The sequence below is a fragment of the Vulpes lagopus genome, chromosome 5 (assembly GCF_018345385.1).
Source record: "Vulpes lagopus strain Blue_001 chromosome 5, ASM1834538v1, whole genome shotgun sequence".
NCBI lineage: Eukaryota > Metazoa > Chordata > Mammalia > Carnivora > Canidae > Vulpes > Vulpes lagopus.
Genome location: NC_054828.1, coordinates 52,021,083 through 52,040,595, shown reverse-complemented (window position 1 = coordinate 52,040,595; position 19,513 = coordinate 52,021,083). Strand labels below are relative to the sequence as shown.

At 55.6% G+C, this 19,513-nt stretch overlaps 1 protein-coding gene across 1 annotated transcript in view; it reads right to left on the bottom strand.

Annotated features, from left to right (window-relative positions):
- The window catches only part of ANTXR1 (ANTXR cell adhesion molecule 1), a 197,509-nt gene that overhangs the window by 33,621 nt on the left and 144,375 nt on the right, over positions 1–19,513 (bottom strand). The window contains exons 15-17 of the mRNA XM_041755120.1: positions 18,124–18,219; positions 17,425–17,592; positions 9,044–9,124 (exon numbers count right to left, since the gene is read on the bottom strand). Coding sequence (XP_041611054.1) covers positions 9,044–9,124; positions 17,425–17,592; positions 18,124–18,219 — 345 coding nt within the window. The remainder of the gene's footprint in view (positions 1–9,043; positions 9,125–17,424; positions 17,593–18,123; positions 18,220–19,513) is intronic.

The window sequence follows — 19,513 nt, the reverse complement described above, 5'->3', positions numbered from 1 at the left end:
CAGAGGGTTTGTTGCCACATTGCGGCCCATTATGGAAACGCAAACGCGCTTGCTACCAAGGGGAGGCCGCGGAAGTCTGCAGCCGGTTGTGAGCACCTGGGGGTTGCCGAGACTCACAATTCCTGGGACGAGAAGGTGAACTGAGCCCCGTCCTCAGTGCGGAGAGAACTTGGGGGGGGGGGGAAGAGCTATGATCTCGTTGCTAAAATCACAGCTTCTTCAGGAAGGAAGGTCAGTATTGGCTTTCACCGACTTGGCTGCAGGAGCTGTGAGCACCGAGGAAGGAGGGGCCTGGGGGACCCTGGGGGGCCGGGGCCGCAGCTGGTGCTGAGCCAGCAGGGGGGCGAGGCTGCTCTCCCCTTCCGGTCCCAAGGTCAGCCTGGGCCTCCTCCTCCGGCCTCTCCCGCCTGGGGCTGCACATAGGCGTGCCCCCCACAGGACGGCTTCCCCCCACTTCACCAGGAGAGCTCGGCCTTCGGGTGTCCGCCTTGGAAGCCTGGGTCACAACTCCCTGCCCCCTGACCCCGTGGTGCCCCGAACTGCCCCCCACCACACGTATGGTGCAGTGTGACCCTGCTTTCCTGCCTATTCTGATGTGCACCCCAAGGGCAGGGGCCCACCTCCCTCCTCTCACGCCCTCATGGGTGCCTGCTGTGCAGCAGGAGCTCCAGGCCTGATTGTGCATGGGGGATGGGGGGCACCCTGTCCTATACAGGACCCTGGGGTGCAGGGGAGGAGGGAGCAAGGGGCCAGGAGGGAGCATGGGAGGCAGGGGGTGCACCCCATCCTACACAGGACCCTGGGGGTGCAGGGGAGGAGGGTGGGGGGCCAGGAGGGAGCATGGGAGTGGGGGTGCACCCCGTCCTACACAGGACCCTGGGGATGCAGGGGAGGAGGGAGGGGGGCCCAGAGGGAGCATGGGGGGTGGGGGTGCACCCCGAGTGGGACTGCAGGCTGTGGGGAGGACGGGAGCGTCCTGTCCCCTCGGGCAGGATGCAAAGGGAGAGGCTTGGGCGATGGGCGCGGCGCGAGGCCAGAAGGGAGGACTCGCTGTATTTCCAGAATCCGGCCTTGTCCCACCTCTGGCCCCTCCCTGATCCCCAGCTCCCCACCCACCTCCCCTGCAGGGGTGAGGCCGCAGGGACAGCAGGCGGTGGCCCGTGGGGTCTGGTCCAGCCACTTCCGCTAATTCCCTGTGTGACCCTGACTACCGGAGCCTCATCTTCCCCAGGGGCCAACAGGGGAGGGAGGAAGGTGGCGGCTGGGAGACGCTGGGGAGCCGTGCTCAGGGGCTGGTGTCGGGGGCGGCCCTCTGCACACGGCGCGCCCTGGGCCCTGTGACCCCAGCACCGCGGCCAGAGCCCAGCTCCCAGCGGGTGGGGTGCGGGCGGCTCTGGGCCGAGGCCCGTCCCCGCAGACGGTCTTCCCCAGCGTCCCCAGGCCCACGGCAGCCGCACGAGCTGCTGGACACGACCATGTGCTTGGACAAAGCTGCCAACCTCCCAAGTGGTCCGGGCTCGGGTGCGATCCTGACTCTAGAACCGAGTCCTGCCTCGCTCGATCCTGACGCGGTTTGGAAGGGAAAAAATGAGGCCAGAGAATTTGGACAGAGGCGCCCTCCCTGGCCGGCCCTGCCCTGTCCCGGCCCTGAGCCTCGACACCAGGACTTGACTTTCCGTTGCTGCAGCCGTTTGGGGGATGAGGCCCTTCGAACGTGGGCGTCCTAGGAGAAGCTGTAAAATGACGACGACGACGACGAGGGGAGTGTGCGTGTGGTCGGGCTGTGGGGGACCGGACGACAGAGGCGGGGGCGCCGAGGGAGGGGACAGCCCTCCACCCCAGCAGCCGCCTGCACATCCGTGAATTTAGAGGGATCTCCGACCGCAGGGAAGGACGTTGGTGCAAAAAAACAAAAAACAAAAAATTAAAAAAAAAAAAAGGGAAAAGGAAAAAGAAAAACCTCAGGATGGTGTGTTTCGCAGCATCCACTTTGGGTCCGATGTCTCGGGAAACAGCTACCTCTGCAGGTTTGGGGTACAGTTTGGTTTTCGCTGGGGACATAGGGTGACTTGAACTTCTTTTCATCACTCGGGCCAGGAAGCCAAGAATCCTAAGTACTCACGTCCCTCTCCAACGAGACAATGAAGGAAAGATTTCCAAGGGTGAGAACTGAAATAAATCCCACTGAGGATACAAGTATCCAAGGAAGGTGCTCTGCCAAGACAAATCACACCCTCGAGGAACATTTCCTTACAATTTGCTTTCCTCCTCTTTTTCTTCGACGATCTCGATGATCCACTCTCACAAAACGTCGGTACAGAGGTCGGGAGTCGGGGCCAGCACACGGCACCGCTGCAGACGGACCCGACGGCAAATCTGAAGCTCGTCCGTGTAAACCGCCAGTATGAAAGGCCCGTCCACGGGGCAAGAGCAGACCGGCCCCGGCGCCAGGCCCTGCACGGTCCCCAGCTGGGCTCTCCAGCCTCGGTGCCGTCGGACGCGGCCGAGGTGAGTCCACGGAGGTTTCTGTTCCCGTCGAGCCGCAACGGACTCCTGGGAAACTGATGGCAACGTCCCGGGGGCGGGGAGGGGAGGGGAGGAAATGAACTCCCACCTGCTCCAGCTACTGACACGTGTCACTTTATTGAGCCCTGACAATGCCCAGGGAAGTGGCGATTGGGGGTCCCTATCACGCCCGGGGAGAGTGAAGCTGGGGAACGTAACCGGGGCCACGGGGTAGCCCCGGGATTGAACTGGGGGCCCCCCAGCCAGTTCCCGGTGGAGCATCCCTCACCTTCCTCCCCCGCGTCACCACTTGACCTCCAGCCTCAGGGCCCCGCGGGGGACCGGGCAACCCCGCGGATGGGCTCCCGGCTCATCGGGAGGACGCCTGTCCCCCGGCGGCTCTGCAGGACAAGACACCTGCGGCCCAATCCCACACACGCGTGACGCACGTGGTTAATATGGAGTCACGCCTGCATCAGAGAGAACTTGGTGAAGGACGGTCTACCTGGTGCTGGGACATCGTCCCCGGATGAGCATCAGCGCGCAGCGGGCACAGAACCGGGCCCAGGCTCCCCGGTCTGACTGTCAAGGTGGCGAAATCCCGTCTGCGCCCACCTCACTGTCCCCACTGCGGCCCCCTGGCACCCGCGGGCTGCCTCCTGGTTCTGGAGGCCCCGCGACCTGGCCCTTCTCCACCCAGGCTGCCGGACCGAGTCCCAGCGGCCCCCCTGCACCCTGCGCTGCCCGTGATCGCCCTTCCGCCACCCCGACCGCGTCTGTCCGGTGTCCCACGTCACCTCCCGCAGAGCCCCTCGTGGCCCCCAGCGGCCCTTGCTGTCCCAGCGGATTCCTGAACCGAGCCAACGGCGGCAGCTCTTGCCTGTGCTCTGCTCCTTTGACCTTCGCCAACCCGTGTCGTCGGAACAGGGGGGTTTTATGGGAGACACAGTGAAGCGAACTCGGGGGAAAACTGCAGGTAGGAGTTTCAAAGGCAAAAGGCTTCTCTGTGAACTGGAAGTTACTGGTAAGAACCGCAGGGTCGGGGCGCCCGGCGGGCCCGTCGGGGGAGTGCGTGACTCTTGAGCTCGGGGTGGTGAGCTCGAGCCTCACATCGGGTGTAGGGAGGACTTGATAAAATCTCTCAAAAAACCCCAAAGGAGGGATCCCTGGGTGGCTCAGCAGTTTGGCGCCTGCCATTGGCCCAGGGCGTGATCCTGGGGTCCCGGGATCGAGTCCCACGTCGGGCTCCCTGCCTGGAGCCTGCTTCTCTGCAGGCTGTCTGTGTCTCTGCATCTCTCTGTGTCTCTCATGAATAAATAAATATTTTTAAAAAGTTAAAAAAATAAAATAAATAAAATCTTAAAAAAAAAACCAAACCCCAATGGACTGCAGAATTGAGGTGAACGTCCCGTGGGATGTCAACCAACCTTTCTACTCTGGATGCCCACGCTGTCCATTTCCCCAGATCGTCCCTGAAACCCGACGTGTGCCGGCGCGTAAGCAGCTCTCGCTCGGTTCTGCAACGGGCAGTTCGACACGGACGCTTAGTCCTCCGGCCCCTGGTCCCTCCCCGTCCGGGCGCCGTGCCCCCCTTCTTGGTCTGGCCCACCTCTTCATTCCCTGGGGCGCCAGCGCGACCGAGAGCCGGGAGCCGCGGCCACTCAGAGGGACACGGGTCCTGTGACGTCCCCAGGGGAAGGTAACCACCGCCCAAGCCTCAGTTTCTGCTCCGTAACTAGAGGTCGTCGTCATTCCCCGACCTGCCGTGACGTCCCGGCGCCGTGCGCTTCCGTGACCACCGGCCTCCAAGCCCTGCGGCCACCCCAGAGGCCAAGCCGCAGTCCCGTTCTCCTGGGCATCGTGGGCGCGCGGCCCCGAGGTGGGTCCTGGGGAGCCCGACAGGTGTGGGACGCGAGAGTGTCTGGGGGCAGGCGCACGGGAGAGAGGGAGCAGGAGAGGTGGTGCCGCAGGGACGGTGGGCGCGGAGGGGGGGATGATCCGGGCACAGCCGCGCCAGCCCGAGCTGTGCCCAGGAGCCATGAGCCAGCTGGTGGCGGCCTCGGCCTGGGGGGCGGGTGGGGGTGTGTGTGGGAGGGTGGAGGGGGGGTGGGAGGGTGGGTGGGGGGCCGGGGCCTGAGGGACCTGCCTCGGCCTCAGCCACCTCTGGACAGGCTGTCGCAGCCCCGGGGCCGAGCCGGGGGCCCATCCGGGGCGCTTCCTGCGGCTCTTCCTGGGATTGCACCAGGCCCCGCCTCACAAAACAAGCTCAGACTGTGCCTTAGGCTATTTTTTTTTTCTTTGTTCTTGCTGATAGTAATGGAATGTACGGCCTCCCCGGCCTCCCCAGCTGAAAACAGACAGGACTTCCAATCTAGTGGGGCCCTCCCAGGGCACGTGAAGGGGGATGGCTCCCGCGGCCGAGGTAAAAACAACCGGGGTGGGGGGGGCGTGGGGGGGGACTGGCCAATGCATTGATTGAACTGCATCCAGGAGAAACCATATGAGGCGGAGCTGCAGTTGCTCTTTGCCACCCCTTCCCCTGGGAGTCACGGCAAGACAGCAGCCCGAGTCCACGTGGACCATCCTCCCGGGGGGAGCCCACGCAGATGGTGGCCGTGTGTTTCCCGCGTGCCCGGCCGACGTGGGCCCGGGGCTTCTGGAGGCGTGTGCACGGCTGCCCTCGCACGGAGGGAGAAGGAAGGAGAAGGAAGGAGAAGGCGCCGACTCGGATGAAAAACAGGGAACTGGACCCGAGCACCAGTTCTCAACCCTGTTGCCATTAGAACCGCCTGGGGAGCTTCTAAAATCCCAGTGTCCAGACCTCATCCCAGATCAGTGAAATAGAACCTATGGGGTGGGATTCTGGGGTCAGTGTTTTTTTTTTTTTTTTTTTTAAGATTTCTTTCTTTCTTTTAGGGAGAAGGAGTGAGTACAGCCGGGGAGAGGGGCAGAGGGAGAAGGGAGAGAATGTTCAGTGCACTCCCTGCGGCGCGTGGGGCCTGCTGCGGGGCTTGATCCCACTGCCCTGAGATCATGACCTGAGCCAAAACCAAGAGTCTGATGCTCCGTCAACGGGGCCCCCCGGGCGCTCCCCCGCCCCACGTCGGGGTTTTAAAGCTCCTCAGCTGATCACAAGGTGCCACCAGGCTGAAAGCCACTGGGTTCCAAGGACCCTGATCTCTGAAGTTCCCTTATATCCCTGTGTTTGCAATTAGGGGAGTCTTTCCAAATCAAGCTATTTGGGGGGGGGGGGCTTTTTCCCAGTCTCTGCAAGTGTGAAGCCCCAGAGCCATAGGCTGAGGCAGGTGTTCTAGAAAGAGCGCAGCACAGCTCTCCACTGGAAGCGGGGGGATGGCTTCGGCAAAGAACTTAGCGAGCTTGTCATGTTTTAGGATCACACGTGTTGCTGGTTTGCTGCCTAAGCGGCTTCTGTGGGCACTTTGCTTAGGCCCAGGGCCTTGCTGGTGGGCACCTGGGAACCGTAGGATGGTGAAGCCACCCAAGGAAGAGCAGGGAATACGGGTGGCGGCAGACCCAAGAGCTCCTGGCTCCCCTGCGGCCCTGCTCCCGGTCCCCCTGACGGGAGCTCGGACAGCTCCGAGGCCGAGGGCACCAGGCCCAGGGACAGGGTGGCCATGGGCTCAGGGCTCCCCAACCCTCAACTCAGGCGGAGGCTGGAGGCCCTCAGCCCGTGGGCTCTGTTGGTGGCCCCGCGTGCGTCTGCACGGCTGGGGTGGGTTAACCGTGGGGCGGACGGGGCGGACGGGATCGGGAAGGACTGCCAGGCTTCTGTGAGGCCACATGGGTTTGAAACAATTCAGAACGCAACTGAGAATGCAATTAGGTGATTTTTGTTTTTGTTTTTGTTTTAAAGGAAAAATTCAGAACCTGTGACTCTTGTTCACGAGCACATGCCGGGATGTAGTCATTTTCAGTTTATGGAAAATGTGGTCAGCCCCATAAATCAGTGCTGAGGAATTCTAACAGAGTCATCACCGAGCAAGTGATGCGGATCTGTTGCGAGTCTCCCGGATTATGCAAAACAAAAAAGAATAAGCACGTGGACCAAGCTACCACACAGTCGTCCCTCCCCTGGAACTCCTTCCCGGTTACCGCGGGGCAGCCTCGAACCCCCTTCCTACCCGCTCTGTGACCTTTCTCCTGAAGCTCCACGCAGACATCAAGGTGCCTGCGGCCATCGTCACGACTACAAGGACACGATGCCCTGCATCGCTTTCTCCCCTGTGCCTTAAAACTATCAGGATTTCTATAAGGAAAGCCCATTTACACGCAGGCCAGACCATCCGTTAGGGACAGGGCTGAGACTACGGCCAAATGCATCCTAGTGCTTAGGCCTTCTGTCCTTCAAATCTATTATTTTGTGCGATCGGAGAACGACAACTCAAGGGGCTACTGTGTTTCTCAAAAGTGTGGAGACCATCTTCAACTTTGGTTCAAAACCAGTAGGTTAAGAGATTCGGTTTAGGTGGGATTCGTTAGAGGACCCTCCATCGGTTTGCATTCCATTGTGGTTGCATTTTTTTTTTCAGATTTTACTTACTTATTCATAGAGACAGAGAGAGAGAGAGAGAGAGAGAGAGGCAGAGACACAGGCAGAGGGAGAAGCAGGCTCCATGCAGGGAGCCTGACGTGGGACTCGATCCAGGGACTCCAGGATCACGCCCTGGGCTGCAGGCGGCGCTAAACCGCTGCGCCACCGGGGCTGCCCCATTGTGGTTGAATTTAACCCATTAGCCGTTTCACGCCAGCGGGTGCTGCTTCTGGGGTCTTCCCCACGATAACCTCCCCGACGACTACTCAGGTTGACTCAGCTTATGAATTGGTTTCTGCCAAGCCGGTCAGCTGGATTAACAAATCCTAGCGGAGAGGTCTCTCAGGTGCCCTGAAGACCGTGGGCCTGCATACTTGACCAACGCGTCACGTCACGAGAGAACAGTACCGCCGAACCTGAGTTGAGGTATCTCACTGTTTTGTTTTTTTTCAATGTTTGATGAGTCTCATGCACACTTAAAAAAACAACAACAAAACTTTCTTAATTTCCCACAGAAACCAGATGTATAAAGCCAAATACCACCCCGAGGACAAACTTTACGGCCCAGGCTCATTTCCGTTAACGGGAGAGCCCGTACTTTACAATTTGCTATCACAGCGCGTTCTTATTGACGTTTACAGACAAAACACAAATCCCACATCCCAGAGGGGCCAAGTCAGCCCCGCACTTGTATGGCCTGGTTGTTGTCACGTCGTACTTGCCTGCTGCCCCTGCCACAAGCGGGGGGCAGGGACAGCTAATCGTACAAGCTCTGGAACTTTAGACCAAATCCCCTAGGCCACAACCCCCCAGCCCCACCGCCATCCCCGAGCGCGAAGGAACAGGGGCCTGCCTAATACACGGTGCTTTTCTGTTGTATGAGTTGTGCTGGGTTGAAGAGTGAGCAGGGCCAACAAGTGGGTACCCCTGATGCACGTCCGCTGCAATGTGCTCTGAACTTCGGCATCAACCCTTGACACACAGCAGAAGAGCACAAAGTCCATAACCACCATCATCTTTGCCATTGACCGAGCATCGCTGCGGGTTCACCCCTGGGCCGAGCCCTTGACAGACATTACCTTCTCCAACCAGCCCAAGCCTGACCTACCTTATAAAGATGGAGTTCAGAGAGGTTCAGTAACTTGCCTGGGGTTTTCCCACCAAGAAGGAAGTTCTCTGCCCGAAGTGAAACAAGTTCCAAACCAGGCGCCCGTGTTTTGCTTGTGGGTTAATATGCCCGACTCCCAGAGAAGTGGATGGGCGATGCCATTGGCTGGGAGTTCAGGGAGCACTTGGTCCCAAGCTTTGTTTTGTAGAATTTAGGGAAGAGGGACCAGCTCTTGCAAGAAGACAGAGCAATAGCGTGATGTCGGCGGAACTGGAGTTGTTTCCAGCATTGATGCCGTGTACACGGAACCAGTTACCAGCTTCTCTCGTCCTCCATTTCCTCACTGACAGAATGAAGAGGGGCCAGATGGTTTCCAAGGGTCTCTGCTGGCTCCTCCCTTTCTGCCTCCTCTTAGTTGGAGACACCCCAAGCTTGGCCCTGACCACGTTGGGGCAAATCCTCACCAGGGCAGAAGGCCCTCCTGAGGTCTTGAACCAGTTGGGCCCAATACCTACTGGAAGACGGTGAGAGTTTTCTGTGGCCCCCATTTCCCCGCCCCATCTTGTGATCCTGGCATCTTGTTGGTCACCACTGGCCACTGCTGCTGCAGAGGCAAAAGCCAGCCCTACCTCTTCCACTCACTGTACCTACAGATGAAGAAGCTCAAGTCCTAGGAGGTTCAACTCAATGTATTTGTCAAAATCCTTCCCAGAAAAAACAAGTCAACGCTCAATTCTCATAGATACCAGAATTTTGAAAATTAGTGTCTGATTTCTCACAACATAAAACAATAGCTGGATATATCTGAGTTATTCTAGTTCAGCAAGGTCAGAGGGACAGAGAAAAACAATGTGTGTGACATCATGAATGAATCCTACCGTGTCTCCTGGCTGTGGACGCATCACAGACACACGATCATATCCCTTCCTTAGTAGGACCCACAAGGCATCCAGTTTTCCCTGAAAAGAACAAAAACAACAAATGCACCGAGATTACAAATGAAACCAGAGCAGTGGCCAGCACAGACCTGTAGAACTTTCCATGTTTCTTCAGTCACGTGAACAGCATATACACTGGCAATGTGGTTGTAACAGGCTGAGTGACTCTCCAGGCTCTGAGCTCACAGTGTGGGCTGCAGGAGCCTGGGGGGGAGAAGAGACACATAACAGAGGGCCCTGATGCTCATGCAGGGGACACTGGAGACTTTGGGGCAGCCCCAGATTTGCAAGCACAGAGAAGCTCTTTCATGTTCAAAAAGCTTTTGCTTTTGACCATTTCTGGATATATCCCCACACCACAAATCTATCTTTTCAACTTTCATCAAAGTTTCTTCTTTCTACTTAATGCCCAGAGTTCACCAAAGCAACAATGATGACAAATTCAGGAAAATGACTGGATAGAAATGTTGACGGAGCAAGACCAATGAAAGGCCCTGGGGGTGCAGATCCCTGGCTCTCCCCTTGGCTCACTCAGCACCTACGACTTGCTCGGGAATCCCAGGCTCAAGGGACAGATTACAAACATCGTGGATTGCCCCAAATCACAACCCCTTTGGAACTGTAGCAATGGGCTGAATCTGAGAAGAGTGAGCCTCTGAGTGTGGGATGAAGGGAGTCCAATGCCTCTGGCCATTCTTGTTCCCTAGCTAGGCTGAGGGAGGCTGAGTTCTCCTGCTGCAAATACTAAAGGGAAACAATGACCTTTATTTAGCTTTGCTCTATTAACCCTTAACATGCCACCTTCCATGACAAAAAGGATTTGGCAAATGTGATTAAGGTGGGGAGATTATCCTGGATTGTGCAGGCGGACCCAAGGGAACCATGTGGAGCCTTAATAGAGGGAGGCAAGAGGGTCAGAGTCGGAGAAGTTGTGCCAACAGAGTGATACCCTGTGAAAAAGGTTCAACTCATGGTTGCTTTGGAGAGGGGCGAGGGGGGCCTCAAAACCAATGAGTGTGGGGCAGCCTCTAGACTCAGGAAAAGACGAGATGGATTCTCTCCCAGAGCCTCTAAAAGAGATGCAGCCCTGGCCTCGCCTTGATTTTAGGCGAGATCTTTTTTGGGCTTCTAACCTCCAGAACTATAAAATAATAAATTGTGTTAAGTCACTAACTTAGTGGTAGTTTGTTACAGCAGCAATAGGAGACCGATACAGCCCTTATTAATCCCTGACGTATTCTTTTTATTTTTTAAAAGATTTTATCTATTTATTCATGAGACACACACACACACACAGAGGCAGAGACACAGGCAGAGGGCGAAGCAGGCTTCCTATGGGGACCCTGATGTGGGACTCGATCCGGGGACCCCGGGGTCACGGCCTGAGCCAAAGGGAGATGCTCCAGCGCAGAGCCCCCCAGGGGCCCTAATCCCTGATGTAAACATATTCTGTGTCTATTTGCCTCTGGTCTGTCTCTGCCAACGGGAATGTCAACTCTGTGAAAGCAGAGGGGTCACCGGGTTGGTCAGCTGCTGTATGCCCAGCCCCAGGAGAGCATCTGGCGCTCAGTAAATACGGGCTGGATGAATGAATGACTCCTCAGTGCTGGGCCAGGTGCTTTTACAAGTGTCTTCTGCCATAGTCCAAAAGGATTATGGCAAAGAAACAGAAGGTCGGACGAACAGCTCAGTCGCCCAAGGCACAGAGCGTGGAAATCGGAGAGGTGCGAATGGACCCCATGGCCCTGTGATTCCAAAGCTCTTACGCTTTCTATTACACCAACTGTAGATTCTTCTTGGTGCACATCTTCGGGCTGGAGACCTTGCACTTAGGTCCTTTAGGGACAGGGTCTCTAAATTCTCGGTTGCGACTCTTCAAGCCCTCATGGAACAATTTTGTGTACTAGCACCAGAATTTTTAAGAAATAAAATAGGGAAGAAAATACTTGAGTCACTTGCACATGGAGAAGATGACTATTATTTTGTGTCGAATCTGTATCAGTGAAACGGGTAGGAGTATGTGCACGGGTGGGCGTTTGTGTGCGCACCCAACACGCTCATGGGTATATACTGGGCCAAACTATACTTCCTCCTGGGGTGTCCGTGAGCACGTTTGAAGGCAATCAGCCGGGAGAGGTCTCTCCAGGATGGTGCCGAAAGGCTGGGGAAGTCCGGAGACCTCAAGTCGCTTGACACAGAACATCTTCGCGGAAGCATCATCTTGAAGACTTCATGTCCTGGAGGAGTTGTTTTCTGGTGGGTTGTGTTCAAATGCTCCCGAGCCTCTGTCAACTGTTGCTCAAGTTCTCGCGGGCTAAGCTTTGTCTTGCTAAGTGTAATGTTTCTCATCTCTCTTGGCAAAGTACTTACGACAGCCTCTAAAAATATTTTGAAATGACTTGAGAAAGCTGGACGGGACTGCTGCGGGGTTCGGCATGGTTTTCCACATCAAGCCATTTCAATCATCAGTTAGATGTTTTCCTTTAAGGTTCTTTGGGACGAGCATTTATATTTCAGGATAAAACCAGGTGGGTTTCCTGGACGAATGCCTCTTTTCTTTTCCTAGTTTGGGGGACGCCCAGAATGTGTCCTTGCAATCAGCCCACCCACAGCGTTCTCTGCGCTAAACGCTCAACTGCTTCACAAACGAGGAGCACTAAGACGGGGCTGAAAGAATATTTGCAGAAATTTAAAGCTAAAACTACATGCAGAGTCAAAGAGCAGAGACCACCTCGATGTGTAACACCGTGAGAATCGGGACCGGGGCTGGTTTCCTGGAGGCCGCAGGTCTGGGTGTGACACTGCGGCCCCAAGCGACGCTCCAGACCACCTGCATTTGTACTCTGGGCCTGTCCCCTGCCCCTCCCGGGTCTGCGGCCTCGGCCAAGCTGGCTCGTCTCCCTAAGCCTCCCCTTTCCCATCTTCAGAGTGGACCACGATGCTGCCATCTACCCCGTAGGCTGGTTGTAAGGCCTACAATCAGGTATCGGGGGTAGATACTCGTCTCATTGGAAGGATTTGTTAAATGTTATTTATGATCACGGGGAAGTCATTAAAATGATCATCTGGGAGGCTGTGTAGAAAGGTGGAAACGACCAGAATACGGAGTGTAAGAACCCAATAATGTGAACCTTACCCGTCCTCAGTCCTGTGCTCCTCCAGCCCCCTCCCTCTTCCCCCAGCCCCTCATGTTCGAGTTCAACCATGTCTTGTGGACATTGTCTCTGTCACAGCTTCCCGTCCTTCCTGCCCCACCGCCTCCACGGCCGCTGCCTAGGCCCAGGCCCTCATCCCCTGTCACTCATCCTGTCAACAGTTTCCTGGTTGGTCTTTTGCCTCCAGGCTCCCAGTCCCGTCTCCTTTTTGATTAATAACTGATTTCATCGCTAGTTCAAATGGATGCTTTTTGCAGTTAATAAAATAAACCAAGAAGCATCTTACTAGCAAGTTACCTACCCTCTCCGTGCCTTAGCTTGCCATCTGCAAATGGGAGTAGTAGGCGTCTCTGCTTTTGGGGACTGATGTGAGAAACAAAGGGGCGAGTGCAGGGAAGCCCTTGGAACCGTGTCCGGTTTGCAGTGTGCGTCTCACTCAGGTGAGTGCTTCCCCCGGGGAGCTGCTATCACTGGGCGGCTCTGGCCCAGGTGAGGCCATACTTTCAGGATTCTGAGTCTGGGGGGCCCCACAGATGAGCCCAAAGTCCCACGTCTGTGGCATAGGAAACAATCTGGGTAATTGCCCCTCCGGACACCTCCCTCTGCTCCCGCAGCAGGTGACTCTTTATGCAAGAGCTGGAGTTCAGTTATAGGAGAAGTGTGTTTATAACCAAGAAGAGGATGATTTTTTATCTCTGAGGTCAAGAAGAGGTGCAGAACGACGGCTGGTGGAGCCTTTATTTTCCTGAATGCAGGCAGAAGCCTGTCATCAAGACAGCAGCTAAGGACTTACTAATAATATCCCTTAGGGGTGGGAAAAGCCTTAGGGGACTTTCCGGACCAGTCCCTGGGCTTCACCCCAAGTCTGGGAGGAAGGGGCCTTTGAGCTTATCTCAGATTTGAGTGTCCATCATGCGTGGGCCTCTCCATAGGACGCATTTCCAGACACTGTCCCTCCCCCCGCCGGGAGAACTGCCCAACCGTTGCCGGGAAGCAGAAACAAACACGTCCCCGTCAGCCTCAGGACCCGTGTCCGACGACAGGCGCTGACACTCAGGCACAGATTTCTTTCATCTCAGGTGGACACATCTTGACTAAAACATGAGACATTTACCAATTCCAGGTTCCCGAAGCTCACCTCGGGCTCCGACCACCTAATCCACGAGGGCGGGCAAACGGGAGTTCCAGGTCAGCTCGTTTTTTTTTTTCCCTCCTTCCTAAACAGTAAGACAGGGCCGGGAATGTCTCTGTGGCATCCTGGTGCCTGGGGTTTGTGGCCGATCTTCCTTTTCTCTCCTTTTTAGAATCTTGGCCGGGCAACAGCTGTGTCTCCTCTGCGGGTCTGTCTGCCTTAGCTGCTTGGAGGTTGGTCAGAGGGAGAGAATCCGAGGGTAGCCCAACGACAGGCCCGTCGCAGACTAACCCCGGAACTTTACACCTCAGAACACGGGGTGAATATTGTGACCCACGCTTCTCCTCAAGAGAAATAAGTGAATAATGTCGGAAACACGGACACCCCCACACACACTCACACACTCACAGACATTCACACAAGATGCTTTGTGCTTTTTTTTTTTTAGTTTTGGGCTTTGTTTAAAAAAAAAATTTGGAGCTATTATAAAAAGTAGCCAGAGAGGGACAAAAAAAAGTCTGTTGGACTTCAACAGCCCATCTGACAGCACTTAAGTCTCTGGTGCGTCTTCCTGGGCTACGTAGAGTCCGTCATGTGCAGTTTCATGACCAAACGCTGCTTGGTTACGAGGTCAAGGTGCTTTGAGGCCAGGGATGAAGCTGGCCTGCCGGGGAAAGAACAGGACAGAAGACCACCCCCTTCCCGGCCCCGCGAGTAGCGCGGGCTGACCCTGCCCCTTCACCGTCTGGCTCTCTTGCCAAGAGCAGCCGGGCTGCCTGGCCATCCCGGGTCTGGCTTTTGTCCTTCGGCTGTCATTCCTGTCATTTCCAGTCATGTGGAGGAGCTACTGGGAAGGGAGAAAATGGTTTCTCTATGCAGGCTGCAAGCCTTCCAGCAAACCTGACAACAGTCCCGGTTTTGATCTATCTGGAGGCCATGTAGCTGGGCATTACTTAACTTGTCTGAAATGGTCAGTCCGAATTTAATGAGAAGCATGGGGTGCTGTAAATCCAGGGGCTGAAAACCAAGCAAAGGAAAATGAAGGCCAAATATCGGAAAATTTCCTGGTCATGAGCCTGGAATGAGGAGAGGGTGAGGTGTGGTTGCTGTGGTCAGTGCCCGGACTTAGACTGGGGAGCGGTGGAGAGAAGCCCATGGTGGACTTCCCCCATGAGGCCCCACTCGGTTTGCTTAGCAAATGTGCTCACCTGCTTCACCGCTCCCCACATCTAGTTCAGGAAACGCATGCGAAAAGCGAGTCAGGTGCGATACATTTAAAGATGTCTATGACTCTGACCACTTCCATTGGGGGCAACAAAGAGTCTCCCCAGTATCCCTTAAAAGTCTGGCACGAGGTGGGAGGCTTCTCCCTATTTACGGCGGCGCAGAGGGTAGACTGGTCGTGCTCCATGACCTGCCGGCCCCCATCCACTCTCGGCCTTCCTCTGCCTTCCCAGCTCTCTGCCCAGCACCCGACGGCCTACAGATAACACCACTTGGCTTTCCTTTGGTTTGGCCAACAGGTGGTACCAGACGGCCCTGAGGCAAGATAGGGGAGAGGTCCGGGGATTCATTCCTTCTGTTCCCTCCCTGACCCCTGCCTTCTCCAGAGGCTGCATTCTTATAGGACAGAGACCTGCAAACGTTTTCTGTAAAGGTCCAAAAAAGTAGATATTCTAGGCTTTGTAGCTTTGTAGCTCTAGAGGCAAACTGTGGAATAGTACGGGGAACTTACAGAACCATTTAAAAAGGAGAAAAGCCAGTCTTAGTTTGTGGGCCGCATAAAAACAGGTGGCAGGGCAGGTTTAGACGGCTGGTTCCCTCTCTATGGCCACAGCTCCCACTGGGTGGCCTCTCCTCCTGGCCACTGGCTCCAATGGCACCATCTCCCCTCCTTGTCCCCTAGGCCTGAGGGTGCAAGAGCTCCCATTGCCACCTGGCTGTCCCTGTGAGTTCCCACTTCACATTAATCCAGCGGTTGTGTCTGAGGGGACAACGGGCTGTGAACGCTCACGTGGGTCTGCTTGCGGAGACCTCTGGCACATGGCTGGGGTCATGGTCACGGTCTCTTGGCCAGGTGCCAAGGTTCCTGCCCTCGGGGACCCTCCTACAGAAGCCTGGCTGGGACCTGTGGTGACAGTGTCCTCACAGGGCTTGTTCAATCCCAGCCTGCTGGGCCCCACCCCCAAAGTTGTTGATTTAGTAGTTCTGGGTTGGGCCTGAGAATGTGCATTTCCAGCAAGTTCCTGGGGGAGGCCGATGCTGCTGGTCCAGGGGCCACGCGATGAGAACCAGCAGCTCAACACAGTGACAAGGGAGGAGGCCCAAGAGCAGGGGCTGTGGGGGGTGGGGGGGAGTAAATGGAGGCAACACAGGGCTATGGCTTAGGGAGTCTGGATGTTAAAAAAAGGGGCGCTGGGGGGAAAAGGGGCTCCCCGGATGAGGAAAAGTAAGCACGTGGTGACGGCCTGTGTGCCTTTGAAAGCCTTTTGTGAGGCTCTAAGGCATTAGGCCTGGGAACCTGCATTGTGAAAGCTCTCAGGGTTCCGCTGATACTCACCCAGGCTGGAGAACCTGGGTGCGGAGTATCTGGCAGGTCCCAGCACGTCCTAGGTGCGCCACAAATCCTCGCTTTGAATGGATACCAGTTCCAAGTGTTTTTAGATTCCTAAATCTGGTCGTTCGTCCCCCTATTTATTTCATAAAACTCGGTCCTAAGCCACCAGTTCGTAGAGGAGTAACATGCTCTCTCGAGCAGAAATTGGATTCCTCAAACAGAATTAACGTTCTTTCAGAATCCAAGATTACAGGAATGACAACCTGGCTGTCACCAAGTATGTTGTGGGTTAGTCACAAGGTACAGATTCCTAAAAACGACACAATAGAAAATTCCCTTTCTTGTCCATCTCGGAGCCTCTGCTTGGCTCCTTCCTGTCTGCACACACACGCACGCCACTGCATGTTGTGCATGAGAAAATAATTAGATGCAAACAGCTGTTAGGCAAGCGAGCAACGTTTCGCCCACATCTTTCCAGAGTTCAAGCCATCGCCCGGAGGGGGCGGGGCGGCGGGGAGGGACCATCTCAAAAAAGAAGCTCCTCGCTTTAAACACAGCAAACCGAAGGGGAAAACACCCCGCAGTTAGTGTGAGCACGAGCTAGCCAGCTTGGCCGAGAAGGGGCGACTACCAAGGACGCCTCTCTCCATTGTTTCACATGGTTATTTCCTTTGATTTCATAGGACAAGGGCTGCTCTAAGGTTAGCACGTAACGTAGTGAATGATGAATGTTATTTTTGCTCTCGTCGGCAGAGGGGGAAAGCCGCGTGGGCGCACGGGGGCACGTGCGTGGTGGGAGCTGGCTCTTCCATGGGGTCTTCCATTGGGGCCTTGCAATGGGCCCAGTTTCTGTCTGCAGTGTAGAAGCAGAGGAAGATCAAGAGGAAGAGGAAAGAAGCCTTCAGGCAGCATTACTTACCCTCTCTGGCTCACGGACACTTTCTAATAAGCCAAAGAGGTTTAAGTTCTGGAGCTGTGGGGTCAAGAGAGACAGTGGAGGAAAAAAGGGGTTTTGCTCATGACTGGGAGAGCGAGTGTGAGCTCCATGGCCAGTGCCTGACACACGGGCAGGAGGTTTGGATAAAGGGAATGGGCTCGTGTCGCAAGAGGAAGAGGGATAAGGCCTCCAGGGGAAGCTGCCACTTTGGTTAGGGAGTGGGCCTGCCTGCCGAGCACGTGGGGAGGTGTCACAGAGACGCGTGGCCGTCTTCCGGGGTCACTACCCCGGTCTCCCCACTCACCGTCCCCTTGCGTGCCGCTAGGTTGCCATGGTGATTTTAAACAGCCTACTCTCAACTTCGATACTGTGGGAACGGAGAGAGTGAGTACCTGTTCTTAGAGGTCCGTGATTTTAGAAATGTGTTCCTTTGTGATAATCTGGAATTTCGTTTGGTATCTCATCACGTCGAGAGTCTGATTCTTACTACGGAAGTGTTTTATCCGGTGTGATGATGGATCTGGGTAGAAAGGGGCATACCTTGATCGGGGAGTACCACTTCCGGGGCGAAGAGGGCCGTCGCAGGTTGTTGTTGAGATTTCGAGGTTCGGGGAATTCGTATTCCTGCTCCGGCATCTTGACTCTGGCATTCTTTGCCTTTTCCAACTTAGCGCCTTCTTCGGTGGAACCCTTTTCTCCCCAACGAACCTGAAATAAATGATGGATAATAAAGCAAAATGAGAAAATAAAGTGTGACGGCCCCGGGGAATGGGCATCGTACATACATGCGTGATGTGTGCTGTGAGTGCTCCCCACTCCCCAATTCTTTTGGGTTTTGAGGGCCAGGGAAGAGGAGGGCATGGAGGAAGGCAAAGGGGAAGAGCTGCAGGGGCAGAGAGAGCAAGCCGGGCAGATGGGCATCTAGGGGAGGAGCTCTCCAGGCTGCGGGGACAGCACGTGCCCAGGCCCCACAGGCCCGGGTAAGAAAGAACTTGGGATTTCATTCCAGTGAGAGAGGAAACCATCGGGGGGTTTGGGCAGATGAGTTTGAGCAGAACTACTCTGACTCTGTGGTGGGCGACATACGGGGGTGCCCAGTTAACGGGGGTATACGTGCCACCTCTCCACCGGATGCCTAATGATCCACATCCCCGTCGGACCTCAGGTGTGAGTCTTCACCAGTTTCACCCAGTTTGCCAGCCCGAAAATAGATGTGAGTACGTGCAGCGGTGTTCTCACCTCCATCCTTTTAATGCCTCCAACGCCTCGCCCACCATAGTACGACGCATCTACCGTAGGCCACTTTTTCTTGGGGAGACCATCATCGTCTTCCTCCTGCAGAAAGATCGCCATACATGAAGGAGGCGAAGCACAACTGCTCCATGTCTGCGTCCACTTTGGCAGAGTGGGTGGGAGTCGACTGCCTGGGTTACTCCCCAGAGCTTCTGGGGCCTTCCTTGGGACAAGTCACCGAACCTTTCTGAGTTTACCTCCCTTAACCGTAGAGTGGGGGGGGGGGGTCAAAGCAGAACCACCTGGTTAGGTGGCGGCACAGTCCTGGGGGCCGTTCCCTTGTACATCCCTCCTCTTCCGTCTAATCCCATCTAGAGCTGATGACTTTATATCTTCATCCCCGACTGTTCTGAACCCAAATGTTGACTTGCCATTGACGTCTCCGGGGTGGGGGCTAATAACCATCTCGAGGATCCCACAGCCTCATCTTAAACCTGCTCCTATGGTTGTCCCCGCTGCCTGGAGCCACTCTTACATCCTCTCTCCCCCAATGCATCTCAGCTTGCCAGCAAATTCTGTTGACCTTACTTCTGGAAGACCCCAAGTCTCCATCCCCACCTCACCCCACTGGTCCCAAGCCCCCTGCGCTTTCTCCAGGAGACTGCAGTAGCGCCCTAACTGTCCTCCCTGTCGTGCTCCTCGCCTCCAGTCCGGTCTTCACGGAGCAGCAGAGGAAACCCCCGAGCCCAGCTCTGTCCTGCGAGCTCGGGCCTTCGCTCGCCTCCCCAGCCTGCTTCCTTAGCACGCTCCGTCCGCCTCCCTGCACTCCAGCCTGCTTGCCCCCCTCTCTCTCCCTCAAAGACTGAGCATATTCCTGTCTTGAGGACTGTGAACAAGCTGTCCCAGGAATGCTGTCCCCCTGCCCTTCTCCTGGCTGGCTCCTTCCTATGGCTCCTCAGAGGCCTTCCCTGGACGACGTCCTTCTGAAGTAGCCCCAGTCTCTTCATCCCATCAATCTGTTTCAGTTTCCGTAATGGATCCCACCATGGCCTCGTATTTATTTACTGTTGGTCTGTCCAGGCTGGAATGTAAGTTCCATGGAAGCTTCTGTTTATTTGTCCTGTTTACCATTGCATTTTTAGCCTTTCGAATGGCACCTAGCATACGGGAGGTACCCAAGAATTATCTGTTGAGTTTACAAACAAATGAAATGAAACCATTGAAATAGAGCAGTTAACTCAGTGTCTGCAACTTATGGCTCAGTGACGGGAAGTTGGTCCTTCTTGTACTTCTTAAGATGAATGGAGAAAACAAGAGGAACTTGGAACTTTATGGATGGGAACGGGAAGGATAATTAGCAAAACTGCTCCTTAACTCAGCCCTGTAGTTAATCCTG